The sequence below is a fragment of the Cotesia glomerata genome, linkage group LG7 (assembly GCF_020080835.1).
Source record: "Cotesia glomerata isolate CgM1 linkage group LG7, MPM_Cglom_v2.3, whole genome shotgun sequence".
In the NCBI taxonomy this organism is placed as follows: domain Eukaryota; kingdom Metazoa; phylum Arthropoda; class Insecta; order Hymenoptera; family Braconidae; genus Cotesia; species Cotesia glomerata.
In genome coordinates this window covers 20,182,908-20,202,887 of record NC_058164.1, presented here as the reverse complement: position 1 = coordinate 20,202,887, position 19,980 = coordinate 20,182,908, and the positions used below count along the sequence as shown (strand labels likewise).

Below are 19,980 nucleotides of genomic sequence, written 5' to 3'. Positions count from 1 at the left end.
TGCATTCAAGAAATATATAAATTATTCTGATTTTGAAGATAAAATTGCATCTTTGATAAAAAAAAAAAAAAAAATTGCAACACTATTTATTACACTTTTAAGAAACAAAATTTGGCATTGATAATTTTAGTTGTCATAAATTTGTTGTGTAAGTAACTGGTTATAGTTTTTGGGAAAAATTTTAAAACTGTAAAATTTCATTATAGGAAACTGACTTCGTAAATACATATAATGGATTTATAAATCTATTTCAGCGACAAAAGCACACCCATATAATTTTTTCATGGTTCGTTTAAAATAAATAATATTTATGATTATGAATGCATAAAGTGACTTTTTCTACGCAATAAGCACAATTGCATCAGTAATATTTTGTAGCCCCATATAATCAACCTTTAACTAACAGCTAAATATTTCTCTATTCGGCTATTTTTCGTTTAGTTTCTAACGCTACTAAGCTAATTTGCTGTGTTACGGTGCCAAACACAAATATTACCGGTAATTGTGACCTAAGTCTCCCTAAATGCCTTTTTTTCACTCATTTTACCTACTCTATGGTAGATAATAAACCAAAATAAAACCATCAAAAGATTTACAGCGACTAGAACTAGCCAACAGATCTTTTAAAATGCGAACAGGCTCTTGATGACCGTGGTACTGAACGTATTTGACACGACTTAAACGTTCGAGCTCGTTTTTACTCAACCTCTAACCAAAACCATTTTTTTTAACTTTAAGGAACCGGCGGGTAATAAGGCCTAGCTAAGGACTAGATAAGGGAGATTTTGAAAAAGTTTGAAAATATTGCATTTAATTATTGAAATGTATAATTAATCTCTACTTTAATTCACTAACCATAAAATGTAATGAAATAACGGTAATTTTCATCATAAACAAACACAAAATTGAACTTTTTCAAAAACTTTACGAATAGACCATATTTTACTACTGTAGGGTAAATCTGATACCTTTTATCCAATTTTTCAAAAAGCGATCGTAAAATTTTTTCATAGCCATCTGCATTATTTATCTTGGAAAAATAATATCATATACGATCCTATGTATATGTCGTAGTCTTTTCGCAAAATCCGTCATTTCATGAAATACCTAGGCACTTCCAGAACCGTCGGCGTTTAGTGAAAAATATTTAAATTGCATTATCAGCCTAGGTATTTCATGAAATGACCACTTTGTGCCGGCATCCCGTGTTTAAAGCCAAGATACATAATCAGACGCATAGAACAGTTGGGCTTTTCATGTAATACTTATTATACATTTTGGCACGTTGAATAAAGAAAAAAAAATTAATCATTAAGAAAAAGGAAAGAATCAAAGCAAATACAGATTAATTTCTAAAAGAATATAACAAATATTTTGGAAAACGACCGTATACTTCAGTTTACTTAAAAAAGGTAAATATTATACGGTCGTTTGTTAGGTTGTTTTTTATAACATTCATTATATTTTTCTACAAATAAATCTTTAATCGCTTTTATTTCTTCCATTTTTTAATATTATTAATTTTTAACTTCCCGCTAAAAAAATTGAAAATTTTCAAAAATCGGGAAGTTATTGGTTTTACCAATAATATTTACCTTTCTTAAGTAAACTGAAGTATACGGTCGTTTTCCAAAATATTCGTTATATTTTTCTACAAATTAATCTGTATTTGCTTTTATTCTTTCCTTTTTTTTAATGTTATTAATTTTTTTTTCTTCATTTAACGTGCCAAAATGTATAATAAGTATTACATGAAAATCCAAACTGTTCTATACGTCTGATTATGTATCTTGGCTTTAAATACGAGATGCCGGCACAAAGTGGTCATTTCATGAAATACCTAGGCTGATAATGCAATTTAAATATTTTTCACTAAACGCCGACGCTTCTGAAAGTGCCTAGGTATTTCATGGAATGACGGATTTTGCGAAAAGACTACGACATGTATATACTTAAAATGACGCAAAAATTAAATTTTTATTTTCATTTGTGTTTCATGTCAAAAATATGTGAGATTATCATGTTTTAGGAGCGATTTCCAAAAATCAACTGAATTGAAAAATTTGTTTTTACCATTTTTTACGTTAAAAATTTTGCACACTCCAAAATTTTCAATTTAATATTTTAATTTCTAAGTCTCACTTAAAATTTTTCTCAATCAAATTATCGACAATTGAAAAGCCTGGGTGTATTACAATAAAATATAAAAATTAAAAATAGTCCAAATTGAAAAAACATACACAACTATTGGTGTGCATTGGCTAGGATGAAGTTATGTGCTCTTAAACCTTATATAAAATTTACTAAAATGGGTAATTTATGATGAGATGACAAGAGTATCTGCGTAACGTTGAATACACATGTACACAATATTTTTGAACCGTCACGGTGGATGCTGTGCTATGTGTATTACTGTCACAAAAGTGTTTGTGTGTTATGTAGTAGTCGGCGACGGTCGAAAAGATTCGAAAATAGCTTTACAGTAGACAGCGGTATGGATAGATGCGTAGCAAATATTGAGCAAGGTCGAATATCTATGCACATTCAAGTGGTTTACCTCTGTTGGCCAGATTTGTGGTAGACCTCTAACAGTTGTTGTTAAAACACCAAATGTAGTTGTCTTTTTAGATTTTTTTAATCTACTGTGTTTCCGGGTTTTACATAAACGATATTCAAGGACAAGCTGTACAATTTACAAGATTTTACCTTCTGAATATCATAAATACAGTTTTTAACTTCATTAAAGAGCATATATTCTGATTTTACAGGCTTATTGTACTCAACTCTGTTGAATATATATAAATATATATATATATATATATGTAATTTAATTCAGTATATAATTGAAAAAATTTTTAAATCAATGGATACATCAGTAAATTATAAATATTTTTTTTTTCACGACCGTAATATTTTTAATAGTTTGATTTTTTTTTCTTTCGGCCTGCCTAGTGATATGTTATTCAAGTAAATGTGAATAAAAATATTTATATAAAGATCAATTCGTCTCTTCTCATAAGTTTGTGCAATTTGTCCATACTAATACGCTGGAAGTGTTGTAAATACTTGTTCAAATATTATATGAATAATTGTATTGATAATTCATTGAAAGTACAAAATAACTTTGCAAAATCGTTTGGTAGGTAATAAATAATCTTTTCGTGCTTGAAAAATTGCGTTGGATGTTGCAAAGTCCCATAGAAAACGATTGAGTCGATCGGAAGATATCGCAATAAAAAATTTTCAAAAAAGTATATATTTTCTATAACTACTAGATTTTCGAGCTCGAAAAGGTAGAGAATTTGTGTTTTTGAGCAAGAATTCGGAATAGATCATTTTTCGAATGTTCTGGACTTGTATTATACATAGCGGGAAGTTCCAGAAATAGCCTGTAGGGTCAATCGTTTTCCAGATTTTTTTTTTTTTTTTTTTTTTTAAATGAAGAAATATAAAGTTATGATAACAATACCGGCAAAATGGCGTGAGAGTGTTGAAATTGGTGTCAAAATTGATTCTGCAAAAACACCATTGTCATTGAATTACAAAATTAGTTTATCCTTAATAATAAACTTTTTCATCGGCTCATAATATAATCTACATACTACATAATATTTTCTCACAGTTAATAAGTTATGCTCAAATAATTTGAATTGATGGTATTGAATAGAAGTAACAGTCGATTTCATCTATATCTTCTACATAATATTAGTTATGGAGAATAATTTATTTCCAATCATAGATCGAAAATCGAAAACTCCCAAGCAATCAAATCGATGTTATTTTTGTGATATACATAAGTTTATGATGTTTATATGATACAAATAATTCAAGTGATATGATATGCGAGGGGGGTGAAAATATTTATATCGAGTGACGAGAAACTCGGGGCATCACTATAGTCAATAGTAATTCTATTTATATAATAACAGGGTGATTCGATATGGACTTGCGTTTACGAGGGAAATATTGTCCCATAGGAGATCAAACGACCGATTAATTTAACAGGGATGCATGTCTATGAAATTGATTTGAAATACTCACAGGTTTTATTGTCATCGATTCCAATCTACGATTTAATGGCTCCAAATTTTTCTCATCCTAAAATTTTTTCTGTTTTTTATTTATAACTCTCCTTTACAAATTTATAATTTTTACTGTTCTTAAAAATCTGAGTAAATGATTTGCTGCTAGAAGCTAGTGTCATATTTTTTACTCCTTCATATAACTTTACAAATTTATAATTTTTACCGTTACCGTTCTGAAAAAACTGAGTAAATTACTTGCTACTAGAAACGAGTGTCATATTTTTTACTGCTTGATATAACAAAAGGGTTAAAAAATTTTTGTAAAGAATGCGTTTTTTCTGAGAATATTGTATTAGTTTTTTATTTTTTGGAAAACATTTTTAACGCGAGTTTTTCAGGTATAAAATGCTGGTAACTGTTTTTTATCCTTTTGACACACCGAAAAAAAAGTTTAATTCCTATAGGTATACTCTTTTTTAATGAATTGGTATTGCGAATATGATATAAAAAAGTATCACCAAGTTTCTCTTTTACTACATCTGCAATAAAAAAATAAATAAATAATTCGATACATTAAAAAACACAATTATATAAAAATCATTTTCATACCTTCCATACAATTTCCAAATGTTAGGAGATGTCCTTCTTCTCTTAGTAGTAATAAAAGTTCAGCAATTACATTTAATTGAAGACTGTTTAAATTTTTTAAGGCCCACTGTCGAAGTTTTTCTTGAAAACTTTTATTTGAACCATTGGGAGAAAATTATTATAAACTATTATAATTATTTCCAGCTTGCATTTTTTCCGGATCAAAATTTTTGGCGAAAAAACAGCGAAAGGATGCATTTGTAAAATGGCATCTGCACTGATGACCAAAAATGTTGAAAAAAATTACTCTGGTACTGGGAAAAGAATAAAAGGCGTGGGAAAACTTAATTTTAGCGCAACAGAAACATTTGGAAATTGTATGGAAGGTATGAAAATGATTTTTATATAATTGTGTTTTTTAATGTATCGAATTATTTATTTATTTTTTTATTGCAGATGTAGTAAAAGAGAAACTTGGTGACTGTGAAGATTGCAATAATTTTGCCGGAAAAGTTGGCCGGTGGTTGTCAGGGTAAAGAGATCGAGAACAGGGTCGAAAACAAAGATCCTTATCTTTATAATCTATTTAATATAATAATCCTTATCTTTATAATCTATTTAATATAATAATATTACAATAACATTATTATTAAAATAATTAATATTAATATAATTATATTAATATAATTATAATTAATATAAAATTAATATTAAAATTAACATTAAAATTATTAACACATAATAATCCTTATAAAAATAATGAAGCAATAATAATAATAATTTCAAAGTGAAATATAAAGTGTAAGTGATTAATTATAATAATAACTGTTATTACAGCAATCAGCGATTGAAGAACAAACGATTAAAATCATAATTGGCGCAGAACAGCTTGAAATTAGTAGACCGATAGTAGAAAAAATATTTGGCGCATTACTGTTTGCCGTTAATGGGCTGATAATTCAAATTATGTCTGGCCCATTGCTGGTTGCCATCAATGGCCCAATAGTTTAATGCCATTAATGGGCCGTGATTATCATGTTCACTGTAAGCCGTTTATTGGCCATTGAAAATTGCCATTACTGTGCCATTAATCGACATTCTTGACCCAGCAATGGCTCAGTCTAGCTAGGGCCGATTTCCAAACTTTGTATGGGAATAACTCCAAATTTCCTAGTTTTATCAATTCAAACTTGAAGATTCTTCATGAAGCTGAAAAAATTTAAATTAGATTTTCTGTGAAATCTGTCAGAGGTGGTCACATATCAGCTGTCTCAAACATTTGACTAAAAATTTCTGAAATACAGACTGAAAAATTTTTTCTTACTTGTTTTACTCTTATCATTTTACGTCCCCAATACTTCCCTTACTCGTTGATCCTTATTTACCTCAGGCATGTCTAATTATTTTCAGTTGAATTGTCTTCATTATATGTTTTTTACAGGATTAAATGATTCATACATCACAAAATAACTAACAAAAGAATTAGTTTTTTAGTAATTTTGTTTAACGTGAATCATATATCTCAAATTTCTTAAATCTAAATGGCAAATTTGTTGACTTGAGTAAAAAAAAATTTTAATTTATGCTTTACCTGATATTCTCTGTCAAAATAAATATAAAAAACTGAAAAATATAAATATTTAATGAACAAATGAAAAAAATAAAGATCTGAAAAAAATCATCTTTAGATTTTTGAGAAATGAAAACAAAAAACTTCTTTTTTTGTGTTTCTCATCATTTTTGATTTTAATATTCCGGACCAAAATTTTCAAAAAAACAAAAAAATAAGGATATTCAATAAATAAATAAGAAAATAAAAAATCCGAGATAAATCATCTTTAGATTCTTGAAAAATTAAAACATGACATTTTTTTGATTTCGATTTTGATTATTTTTCACTTTGATATCTGGCTCCAAAATATTTAAAAAAATCAAAAATGAAGGATATCTAACGATCCGACTATCAAATTTAAAATAAAAAAAATATCTTTAGATTTTTCAAAGACAATAAGGTGACTTTTTTTTTTTAATAATAATCATTTTACTCGCAGATATACGTCCCAGAATGCCTTAAGCCAAAATTTAAAAAACTAACTAAAATCATCTTTTTAGAATCCAAAAATAAACTAAATTTGAAAATTTCATATTCATAAACCGATAGGATACACGGTGAGAGTTTCCCAAAATTATATGAAAAATATATAAAAATGCATGTGATGAGGTTGGCAATAGCCTAATCGGCTCGGTACCTGCATTTCGAAAGAGTGGGACCAGGGTTCGATTCCGGCGCGCACCAATATTTTTCAATGATTATAAACTAAGAATATGTGCGTTTCATTGCCAGCCTCTGTACCGGTCGGGTTTTCTGTGGTTTTCCCATATAGTTATGGAGGTAAAATGTCATTATAGAAGTACCTCCATACTATTTAAGACCGTAATGCAAATGCAGGTACTGATTATAACGCGTAAGTCGGCCACAGTCGCAGCACATGTGTGTCGGGCATGAAAGAAAAAATCCCGACATGCAGGGGGGTGGGGACGAAAAAGTGGTTGAGAGTTATGATGACGGGGTTGAGAGATTATATTGCGGAGAAAAAAGTGGAGAGACAATAATTCACCCTCCCTTGTAAAACACTCTATAGTGATACAAGTAAAACCATCCTCAATTATAAAAATGCATGTGGGTACTCAAATGAAAGGTCTCGATGAGTATAACATCAGGATGAGGTTATATCTTGAAAAATGTCAATAGTTAAGAAGAAACAAGCACATTTCTTTATTATTGACATTTTCAAAAATATAAGTTTATCCTAAAATTATACTCATCGAGACCTTTCATTAGAGTACCCACATGCATTATTGATATATTTGATATATATGACATATAAGTACATATATCAAGTAGATATATAGGACATATATCAAAAATGCATGTGTATACTCAAATGAAAGATCTCGATGAGCACAACATCAGTAGAGCTCATATTTTAGAAAATGTGAATAATAAAGAAATAATAGAGCAAGTAAACAAAATTCGAACGCTCTAGGGCTAGAGTCGATTTGCTGTCAGATGTTTTTTTGAAAAATAATTTCATTCAAAATTAATATCAACCAATTGGATATAATAATTTATCTTTTTATATTACATCGTTTTAATAATCAGTACATCTTAATCCGAATTTTCCTTATTCTTATATAAAATTGTTTCGAGTAAAAAAAATGGTTATGCGCTCGAGACAGGGAGTCCGAACACACTATTGCATTCAATTATGAATGACAATACTTTGATTAAAATTAAATCGAATGATCAATGGGAAAATTCACCATTAAAAAATAACTTTTAATGGGTAATGAGAATATTTATAATTAGAAAATTAAAATTAATGATTAATGAAAATATTTTTCATTAAAGAATTAAATTTAATGGTCAACGAAAATTATTTCTATTTAAAAACTAGATTTAATCCTTAATAAAAATATTTTTCATTAATAAATTAAATTTAATGACCAATGAAAATGCTAATGCATTAAGAAATTTAATGCATTATTTGCAACTCTGAAATAAAATAATTGACACATTAAAAACTATGTATAAAATATGGGTAGTATGTATTGTTATTAATACGTTTAACAGCGGACTGGCAGTATGTTGGGTAGACAAACGTCACAGGGGTTCTTATCGGTTATTGAAAGATGAGCACACCAAAAAAAGTAACCGTGGGCGGTCTGTTACTGTTGACTGCTGTGTTCCACGCTTTCACTAATATAATCTCTGAATGTCAGGCCATTTAGCTTCAGACTTTTATTATTCTTTCCCTTGTTCCAGTAAGTTTTGACTTTTCAATTAGCCACAGACTCGCCTTCACCTAAATATTGTGCCTCCTGTCATGCTTCGATACTACTAACACTCTCACTACTACTTCTCGCTACACCTTTTAGTATGCATGTATATTTTTATTTATTGTAGCTCTACGTCCACTCTATACTTAAATATTTTACTCTCTACCAACAACCAAATCTAATGCTACATTTTTTATATTCGACCATTTAAACTTCATTTTTTACACTTACTCCTACTTCCGATGTTCAATTTTTTTCCAGGTTTTAGTTTCAAATAAATAAATAAAAATACTAACTTCTTTTTTATTTTGGCTTCGAATGAAGATAAAATCTTGTCGATTATTTTTTTAAGTTTTGTAAATAATACAACGAATCATTTCATGTCATATTTTTTTTTTTTTCAGGTATACTTGCAGTAAAAAATTTTCAGGTAATTTTTTCATTGGTATAAGAAATTGTGTTTCAAGCTCTTATGATTTTATGAAGAAGAAGCATGAATGTGAAGTCCTTGAGCAAACTGTTTTTTAACAAAATTAAATAAATATTTTTTAGTTCCAAACAATTTCATTAATTATATTATATTTTTCTTACTCCAACCTTTACTTTCCCTCCACCCTTTTTGACAAAAAAATATCCGTAGATTAAATTTTCGGCTTACTTGTGTCAAAATAATGATTTATAACAATAATTATGATAATTCTCTTCAACAATTCAGGTATTCAACTCAATTACCTCGTACCAATCTTTAAAAAATTGAAAAATTTTTTTTCCTTTCTTTAACATACATTAGCATATGTAAAAATTAACATGATTTCCATATATTACGCATATAACCCTGGTCAAAATATCTAGCTTCAGTTAATTTTCATCATTGGACTCAAATAAACCTCAAACCCAGCTAAACCGAGTTCAAAAAGAATATCGTTTATAATAATGCTCAAAGAGCTTCAATAAACTCAATCGCGATTCCATGAATCTAAAATAATACTAATCGAGATTTCATTTTATCGAACTCGTAAAATTATTTGTTGACTTTCGAATGATTTTTACATGTTGATGAATGAGCCCATGATTATATAGGTAACCGTCTCTTTTTTTTATGCGAAAATTTCTCGCGACAAATTTGACGTGGGTAATTTTTGCAGATTAATAAAGGCGGGGAGCCGATTATATAAGAATTAGAGGGTGTTTTTCTATGCTCACGTACCCGAATCTATTATTTTTTTTTTCAATACATATAAAATCGATATATTTTTAATATATTTTCTGGCATGCTAACATTCACGATTTTTCCGTGAAGGCTGCAGTAACAGCTTCATCTTAGTTATCAAACTGAAACAAAATGAAAGAACAATTAGACTTTGAATTAACTTAAGAATCCAAAAGATAAAAGAAAAAGTGATTTAAGATTATAAATCGAAATCTCAACGACAATTTCTTACAACTTAAAAACTAATACAAGAGGTTCTCATAAGGGAAAAGCAAAAATGATTTTTGATCCGGATCATTTCCAACTGCTGTAAGCATAGCAGGGTATAACAACTACTCGATACTATACACGAATCGAACATACTGAATAATCCAGATCCAATTGTTTGGTTCGCAAAACAACGAGATATGTTATCTAAATTCTCTAACAGACTTTGGTTGATCGACCTCAAACATCGAACGCTATAAGCACTCTACTGCTTGTCAACTACTACTACCTCTTCCCCTTTTGCCTAAATGAGCCCAAGCTTGGTGTACCAAGCTTCGGTAAACCTTTGGTTATCGTGATTTCGTACTTGTTAGGCAATTCATGGCATGCCGAACTTAGGCAGTGCCAGAATATTACAAGATTACATCCGAATGTGAAATTCTTTTGGCATACTAGTTTTTGGATTTTGTAATTTAAAACAAATAAAATCTGAATTGGGCTAGTCTAAGTTCGGAAAGCCTAAGTAGCCTAAGTTCGGGCTAACCAAGTTCGCCTCGAACTGATTTTTTGAGGCATATCAAGCTAGCAGTGGCAGAGCCCATCTTGGACGGTCATTATTATTGATTTATCGGAATCTAAACAAGCAACAATATTCTAAATAGAGCAACTAATTAGAAACAAATTTAGCACCACAAATAAATTTTGTTGCTTGAATAATAAGTCAATGCCTGATAGACGAGTCCATGCTAGCTTGATAGACCTGATTTTTTGATATGCCTTACTAAAATTCTAGTCGGGTTTTACTGACTTCAAGAAAAAAACAAAACATTATCTATCTTTGACTCGTTGTTCGTTTCATCCAAACATCAGATTCTGATTTTGGGGTAAAAACATTCCATCCGAAGATCTATTAGAAGTGATACTAAGTACTCATCGTCTATCTGACTTGAAAAAAGTTTTCGATTATCTGAAATGGTGTAATAACTATAAAAACATTTATAATTTAAATATCGACCTGACTAGTCACTCCTAATGTTAACTATTACATTATTGCGACCTCTATTTATTTATTTGTTTGGTATAACAAACTCTAAAAACTCTAATTATAACATGGATTGTATCCAATTTAATTAATAAATAGTATATATATTTTTTTTGGAATAAAAATGTAAACTCGAGTTTTAATTCTCGGTTTGATATTTAAACTATGACAAAAGTTTGTGTTTAATTTAATCTTTAATTTCCATTAATGATTTATTTATCTTTTTTTAATGATTTAAATTTAAATCATTACGTACCTGATTGGCACACAAATTTTTTTTCCGAACAAAGACTCACCTGAGTCGAAATATCAGACCCGTTTAAGCTGTAAAAGTTTCCAAATCCTTTGTAGTTCAATTCGCCGCCTTAGAAGACGCCTGTTTTGGCAGTAAAAGTCGGAGTGAACTATGGATACAGTGAAAACAGGTCCACTGAGTTCCGTTTTCAATGTAAATTTTATCCAAAGAATAATAATAATAATGCAGAGTCGAAACATCAGACCCGTTTTAGCTGTAAAAGTCAGGGTGAACTAAGGACATAGTGAAAACAGCTCCACTGAGTTCCGTTTTCAATGTAAATTTTATCCAAAGCATAATAAATTATAATAATAATAATAATAATAATACTAATATCATTATTAGTAGATTTCATAATAATCTAACTATTGCAGTCGTCCTTATAGCGCAACTTTTAAAAAATTCACCCATTTTCTGAATCAGCTTGACAAACTGAGTCAGAAAATATCTTTCATTCAAAAGTTTATATGTCGCGTTCCAGATACCATAAATTCGTATTCCGGCAAAAGGCCCCGGTGAAAAGCTATCGGTGCGTATAAAATATTTTTTTTCGGGAATCGACGAATTTTCGTCTGAAATGTGCAGAAATGTAGAAAAAAAATTTTATACGCCCTTATGACTCCCGGGACCCACCTCGGATGCCATAAGGGCGTATAATAAAAACTTTTTTTTTCGGGAATCAACTCATTTTTACCTGAAACGTTGAGAAATACAAAAAAAATTTTTCTCGAAATTAAAATTTTTTTTGAAAATTTAATTTTTTTTTGTCCAAAAAAAATTTTTAGTTTGGAGAAAAAAATTTTTTTTTGCATTTCTGCACGTTTCATACAAAAATAAAATGATTCCCGAAAAAAATGAACCAATATATTTTTGTATAAAACGTTCAGAAAAGCAAAAAAATATTTTACTTCAAATTAAAAATTTATTTTGGACTTAAAAAAATAATTAATTTTCAAAAAAAAATTTTTATTTTGAGAAAGATTTTTTTTTGTATTTTTTGACGTTTCAGGTAAAGATACCTGATTCCCGAAAGAAAAAATTATTTTTATACGCCTTTATGGCTCCCGGGACCTACCTCGGATGTCATAAGGGCGTATGAAAAAAATTTTTTTTTGGGAAACGACGTATTTTTTCGTGAAAAGTGCAGAAATGGAAAAAAAAATATTTCACCAAAGTAAAAATTTTTTTTGGACAGAAAAAAAAAAATTAAATTTTTATTCTACGCCCTTATGGCATCTGTAACGCGATTGTTAGCGAATGCTAAAAATGAAAATTTATTTTTTAACCGAAAAATTGCATACCTTCAAAATTGATATGGTCTTAAAAAAATTACAATATAATAATTTACAGTTGAATTTTTAATATTCAGAATTTTAAACATTAAAATTTATAATAAAATATTAAAAAGGTACAGAACGATGTACAAATTCTAAAGTATTATAAGAACTTGACTTATGCATTTTTTTAATTAATAAACATTTTTAAAAAATAGTTAATATTTAGCAAAACACAATATTAAATAACATAAGTTAGATAAATAATGAACCGTCACACTTCGTCATTGCATAAATTTAGCTTATAAGAATGATGAGAGGTATGTTAACTCGTCGGTCGTACAGTGTAGGAGTTAGTTATCGGTCTGGCAAGCGCGCGTCTCGGGTTCGAGTCTTGGTTAGAACGAATGCGATTTTCACTTTATTTCTATAAGTAGCGAAAGTTAGGCCTAAATAAAGAGTCAAGCGGTCTAAACATGTGTTAGCTCTACATTAAAAATAATATAAAAAAAAAAACTCGAAAAATTTCTTTTTTTATCATTTTACTAATAACAAAATTATTATTATTATTATTATTAAAAAAACAAAAAAAATTCGGTCTCTAGTTGGGTTCGAACCTGCGTCCCCAGGCACGGTACAACAAAAGTAATTATTATAATTTAAATTGTTATTATTATTCAACGCCTGGTTAGACTGTAATCCTGTAAAAATGGGACAAAACTCCACTATTTACAGTCAAACCAGGCGTCGAGTTTATATAGTATTTAACGGAGCAGTCTTTCCTGACCACTCAATTTTCTAAGAATTGTTGGAAAAAAGTACAGCTTAAACGGGTCTGAATTTTCGACTCGGGCATTTACCTATCCAAAAAATTTATTTAAAGCAAATAAAAGTAACTGGTAAAAATGAAGAGGAAATTACTGTAATCAACACAATAAACCCTCGGTATACAAAGGCGTTTATCCGGAATAATCTTGTTCCGAGGTTTGGAAATACTTCGCCCATATTCTCTCGTGTGCGCGTACACCATTAAACACTAATAGGGTGAATATAATCCAGGGGTTCTCTTCACCCTTCAGCAAGCTGTATATCCTCAGAATGGTCCCCAACTTGGACACGTACATAGAAAAGAAAAAGAAGAAACCATACTGAGGGTTAATTGGTTGGGACAGTTGGCTTATTTGGAAATCTCTCAGTATCATCCCTATTACTCTTCCATTATTTACTATCCATAACATCGGCTGCCATAAATCCCAAACATTTTAAATTACTTAATTCTTACTGTCTGATAACTTATATACAATAACTTACTATGCTGAAATTTGTAAGATTAGGATTTCATTTACAACTTAATTGAAACAACATGATTCATTTTATAGATATATTATTATTTTATTATTTATAATGTCTTAAATTCTCTCATAATTATTTAGTTTATGATTTATAGAACTCTTATAGTTTTGATAATACTCGTTTATTTTTTCGGAGTATTTAATAAATTCAAATTAAGCCTAGTATTTTTAAAACTCTTAAGTTCATCTTATTTACCTAACAATAAATATTTATTTACAAGATTTAACTACTTTTAAATATTTAAATTAATAAAAAATAAATACATAAATTATATTAAATTACACGGATCAAAATTAATTTTACACTGATAAAAAAATTTAAATGATTGAAGAAAATAATTTTCTTTAACAATTTTTTAATCTTGAATGAAGCTAAAAAATTTCTAAGTGAAGCAAAATCTACATAAGCAAAAATTTTTAATTGAATAAGGAGAGTTTATACTTTTTTCTCTCTTGCCTTCTATTGGTTAAACGGAAGTATCTCTGTCATACGAGTACAACAAATGGAATCTTAAAAACCATTTTATACATAAATAAATGAAAATTTTCAAAAAAAGCAAAGTGTTTTTTTTTAAATTATATCTTATACATGAACAAAACATGTTTAAAAATTAACTATCAACCGCTCTTTTTAATATTTCTTCTCTTGAGTCAAATTAATTTTTTTATCAGTATAACTGAAGTAAAAATATTTTTCAATTAAAAAATATTTATACCCAAAATTTTTCTTCTATAAAAAAAGTTTTTAAACAAAAAAAAATTTTTAAACCCTAAAAATTTGATTCAAATTCATTTTTTCCGTATATAAGAAAATTAAAAAAATCATATTCGCTGAATTACGTTAAGCTAAAATAGCTTTCTAAGTATTTACACATGAGATATTTACAATATTTACATTATTTACAACATTTACATAATATCTTTTAAATAAATCTCTAAAACTATTCTCACGCTTTTTCCGAAACATCAGTTTTGTATGGCTGAAACAGTTTAGGTTGTTCGAGTTTAGTAGAAGTGGGACTCGGGGAAATATTATGAGATCCAAGAAATACGTTTTTGTTTTCGAAAGCACTTTGTATCGATTGAATTTGAGACGGAAAAGCATTCAAAGTTAAACCACCGGACAATTTTAACGGGGGTGATTCATCACGTCCATTAGAATTGTTATTAATATTAATGTTAGTACTTCCATGATGATGATGAACAGATCCAGCGCAATCGCAGTCGCTTGAAGTATCAGAATTAGCAGGACTAAGCTCCGCAATGTGCGCAGGCCTGTACCCTGGAGGCGTGGGTATCTGGTGCTGAGTCGTGGGCGTACCAAAGTTGGGAGAACCAACACCAGGAACTCCAACAATTCCAGGTAGATGCAGGGGAGAGAGTCCATGTGGCTGGAGAAGATGAGGTTGGGCTGGGTACCCAGGTGACTGAGGATGCGGTCGAAGTCCGTTTGCACCAGGAGGGCTACTAACGGCATAAGGGTTATATCTAGCAGCACTAGCGTAAGCTGCGTAAGCACTAACTGGATAAGCTCCAGGAAATCCTCCAGGAAGGTGATAAGGTGGTTGCGGAGGTTGTGGAATCGCATTAACTGCTGCGAATATTGATGCAGCAAAATTCGGGTCGGTGTACATAGCGTAAGGCCAAGCTAGAGCTAATCTTTGGCGTTTATCCTTCATTCGACGGTTTTGAAACCAGACCTAGAATTTAAAAAAGTATTATTAGTATGATATAGGTGTTTGTGTTGTTCATGCCGAAAGACATCGCTAATTCATTTAATTGACACCTTCTGAGGTGATGAGAGGAAGTTTGTTTGCTTTTAGTGATTGTGCCAGCCGACATTTACATACCGGCTCTGTTATAATCACCGATCAAACAAACCTGCTACTGGCTTGTGTGTTCAAACATTTATTCGTATATGGGTAGATACACATCAATAGTTAGAATTAGTTAGATTAAATATGATAGATACCTTTATGGTTCCTTCTGGTAAATTCAATTGTGTGGCAAGTTCGCATCTACGTGGCCTGCTGACGTAATTTTCCCTAAGGAATTCCTTTTCTAGACGAGAAAGCTGTTCTCGGGTGAATGCTGTTCGATAGCGGCGCATATTTGGGTCCATGTTTCCTATCGCTGACTGTTGTTTTGATGGAGAATCTGCCGGAAAGAAGAAAAGACATGGATGAAAAAACTGATACTTGTAAAGACCAAGCGAGTCGGAGTCAAAAGATGACCACATGGAGACAACAAACGATTTCCGAATGTAATGGCACAAGGACGAAAGACTTTGATTGTGCCGACAATTGGTTGAAGATCAAAATCGGAATTTTAAAGGTAAAGAGAGAGAGCTGAATTTTCAAAATCAACAAACCTTTCTCCGGTGATTTTTGCTCAGAAGTCATCGGACTGTGTGGTGGAGATAGTTGGTATTGCGGAGGAACTAAATCCACGACGATTGTATCATCGTTCTTATAGTGATCGTGTTCGTCGAAAGTTCGTTGATAACTTTGCATAATTAATTCACTGTTATTTTTGTTTAACTGAACAAGCACTTGCACTTAAAAACACAGATGCACTGATAATTACACTGTACGTCTGACGAGCAATGAAGCAGAATGATGACTGAGGTCTGGGGTCTGACTAGACACCCTTGGAACTGAGGCTTGGGGCAGTTGAGGGGAATTTTATAGTTAAGAATTCGGAGTAGGGAGACAGTGGTTGGTTGAAAGCTATTGGTCCAGTACCGAGAGTACTCGAAAATCATTGGTGGATTTTCGACACTCCCACTTGCTTGGTTGTACTTGTATGTATAGGAAGTGGAAAATAAGCTGTTTTTTTGTGCTGTTGCTGATACTAAATGGGTTATTGGATTGAAAGGCCAGACTGCTTAGTCGTGATTATTCGGAGGTGTAAATTTTTTGGAGGTAATTTAGGTAAGAGAAAATTTGATAATTGAGATATTCTGCTGCGGAAGTTGGTTTTTTATGTTTGCAGATACTTACATGACACAATAAGCTTTTAGGAAAATCCAACGATTATCAGGAACGTTTTTTTCAAAACGGCTTTTGTAAAAATATAGCAGTGGAATTTTGAAAAAAATAATCGACATTCGAAAAATCATCAAATTTTTTGGATTTCCTGTTTGAAATATCGATATGAATTTTAACACTGTAGAAATAAGCATTTCAGACCTTCTTATTCTGAGAACTTTATATTTTGTAACTTTTTATCAATTTTATTCTTAATTATAAAAATTATTTTCGTTTATTTTTCTTCTTTATAGTTATTAAAATATTTTTTGTAAATAAAATTGCTTCTAATAATCGCGTATCTTGAATAGAAAACGCATTTTGATTTATTCTTAAGGATCCGACGGTAAAGACTAGTGGGCATTCTAAATGCTGTTAAATTTAATATAAAATTGTGATTTTCAAAAAAATAATTTTAAAGAAAATTAAAATAAAAAAATCCTCTTTTACATTTTAAATTTCATATATATATATAACAAATAACTAGGGCTATACATTTAAACCGGTTAAAAAAGTTAACCAGGTTAACTAATTAGCTAACCACCAGCTTAGCCGGTTAACTTAAATTAGCTAAGCTAATTAGCTAATTTTTTAACCGGTTAACCTAAATTAGCTAAGCTAATAAGTTAATCAGCTAATTTTTTAACCGGCTAAAAAGTTAAATTAATTTTCAAAATAGATACATGTATATATAATTACAATTGTGACGCAATGGTAAAATTCAATTCTGAGTTCAATAAAATTAAATGATGCTCATTTTTAGATCAATTTTTTACGTAATGTCTAATATAAACAATTTGAATTAATATTAAATTAACAGGCCTGATTGTCTATCAACAACTTTTAATCAGTTTCTTCTATAATTTCTCGATTTTGATACAAGAATATCAACAAATTAGCGTTTACAGGTAATAAACAACTTCTTTTCGTGGAAATAACATTTCCTGCTGTTGAAAACACTCGCTCGGACGGTGTACTTGAGGATGGGACGCCCAAATATCTTCTTGCATTAGTAGCTAAGATTGGATATTTATGCCGCTTCGAATTCCACCACAGCAGAGGATTATCTTCTTTTGGGATAATTAATTCTCTGTCATACTTGTCAATTTCTTTCTCAATAGTAGTCTTATTTTCAAAACTTAGTGCTCGCTCAAGGTCCCCTGATAAACCTCGTTCAGGATCGAAGAGGTACTCCAGATCTTTTTCCCTTTGATCTTTGGCCGAAGTTTGAAACTCATGATGAGTATTCTCAATTGATATTACTTCTAACAGTGCATCTTTAACTTTTTGTCGATACGATTGAGATTCATCACTCAAATCTTTATATCTGAAATATAAAGTATAATTGACTATAGTTAATTAATATAGTGAAAACATTATAAAATGAAAATTTGTTGAAACAAGAGCGATTTTGCATGCACCCAAGTGTATAAGACTTCTCATTGATTTCGAATTAAATGTGAATGTAATAAATACCGAGGATCTAAGTAGCATGCGAGCCCACACAAAGCAACACTTGTAGTTTTTAAGAACCTAGTTCTTGACTCTTCTTCCAATATATCCTTCAATAAGTGAATTTCTCCGCTGTCGCCATCTTTGGATTGTAAAAATTTTTTTTAAATTGAATGAACGGTTGGTCGCACCATCGCAATTGTTGATTGTGAATCCGAGGACATTATTCTAGTAGCAACATCAAAACGTTCTAAGATCTTTTTAACATCAATTATGTAATCCCAATCATCATTGCTCAGCAGCAATTTTTCCATTGATTCTGGGGTTGTCACTTCTTTATCTAACAAAACACATATTATTGCTTCCCATTGTTCAATAACACGTTCGATCATTGCTAAAGCAGAATTCCAGCGAGTAGGACAGTGACTTATTAATCGATGATTTGGCAATCGGTATTTTTTTTGAGCTGAAGTTAGAGCTGTACTCGCTTTATTTGTGCTTGAAATGCCCTACTACAGCAGAAACTTTGCGTAAGCATTCTGATAAAACGTCATTTTTTAAAACCCGCTCAACAACTCATTGTAAGGAATGACAGAAACAGCGAACGCTCACATCTATTTCACTGTCATTGCTCCAATAATCTCGGATGGCAGCAACCATGTACGGTGTATTATCGTGGACAACAGCTATAACTTTTTCATATAGATTCCAACTTGATAGTCCTTCTTTTTAATGATTGTACGTATTTCTCGCTGTGTGACTTTCGGACATCTCTAATGTATCCAGTGTAAATGAACGGAGGTTCCATTGGTCATCAATGCCGTGTGCAGTGATTGTGACAAATGAATGATTGGCACGTGAAGACCAACCATCGGTTGTAATCGAAATATGTGGAAAATTATTCAAATTCAAAATCAATTTGTTCCAAACAACGTCATAAATGCCCTGCAGACGATTTCTAATAACTGATCCGCTTGGTTTAGTATACTCAGGACAAACAGTCCTTAGAAACTGCTCGATTCCGGGTCCTTCGGCAAACGATAATGGAAGCATATCCATAGCGATCATTTTAACCAAAGAAATAGTTATAGCTTCAGACTTTGGATTCTTAAAAAAAAAAAAAAAAAAAAAAAAAAACAAACTAAAAAAATATCATCAATGGACTTGATATAATTTATAAATACATGAATAAAAATCGTAAACTGACAAAATACATGGAATTTTGGCAATTAACTTAATTTTTCAACAAAATTACTTACGTTGCGAGCATAATATTTTCTAATAGGTAATTTGCAACGTTTCTCATCATAGTCATCATTATTTTCAGTGCTTGGGCCTGGTTTAGGATCTAGATTATTCGTAGTTAGTCTTCTTTGTTTATTTGTAGTAGAACTCAATTCAATTTCATCTTCAGATCTATTACATTCATAAATTTTAGTTTAATTATTGATAACAGTGGTAAATGAAAATAAAAATACTTATTTTTTTTATAAAATTAAAAGCATTCAATTTATAACATAAAAAAAAATGAGAATTTACGTACTGAGACTCGGAATCACATTCATTAAATGAAGTAGCAGCTTGGAGTTTGTCAGTATGCTTATTTTGTATGTGGTATCGCAATGGTGAAGTAGTTTTTTAACATTATATTGAACTTTACAATATT

The 19,980-nt window shown here is 30.4% G+C and overlaps 1 protein-coding gene across 1 annotated transcript; it reads right to left on the bottom strand.

Annotated features, from left to right (window-relative positions):
* Positions 1-14,622: 14,622 nt before the first annotated feature.
* LOC123269219 (segmentation protein even-skipped) lies at positions 14,623-16,384 on the bottom strand. Its single transcript, XM_044734819.1, has 3 exons — positions 16,205-16,384; positions 15,806-15,990; positions 14,623-15,533 (listed from the first exon to the last, which is right to left on the bottom strand). The coding sequence occupies exons 1-3, from the start codon at positions 16,344-16,346 to the stop codon at positions 14,781-14,783; spliced, it is 1,080 nt and encodes a 359-aa protein (XP_044590754.1). The 5' UTR covers positions 16,347-16,384; the 3' UTR covers positions 14,623-14,780.
* Positions 16,385-19,980: the final 3,596 nt, after the last annotated feature.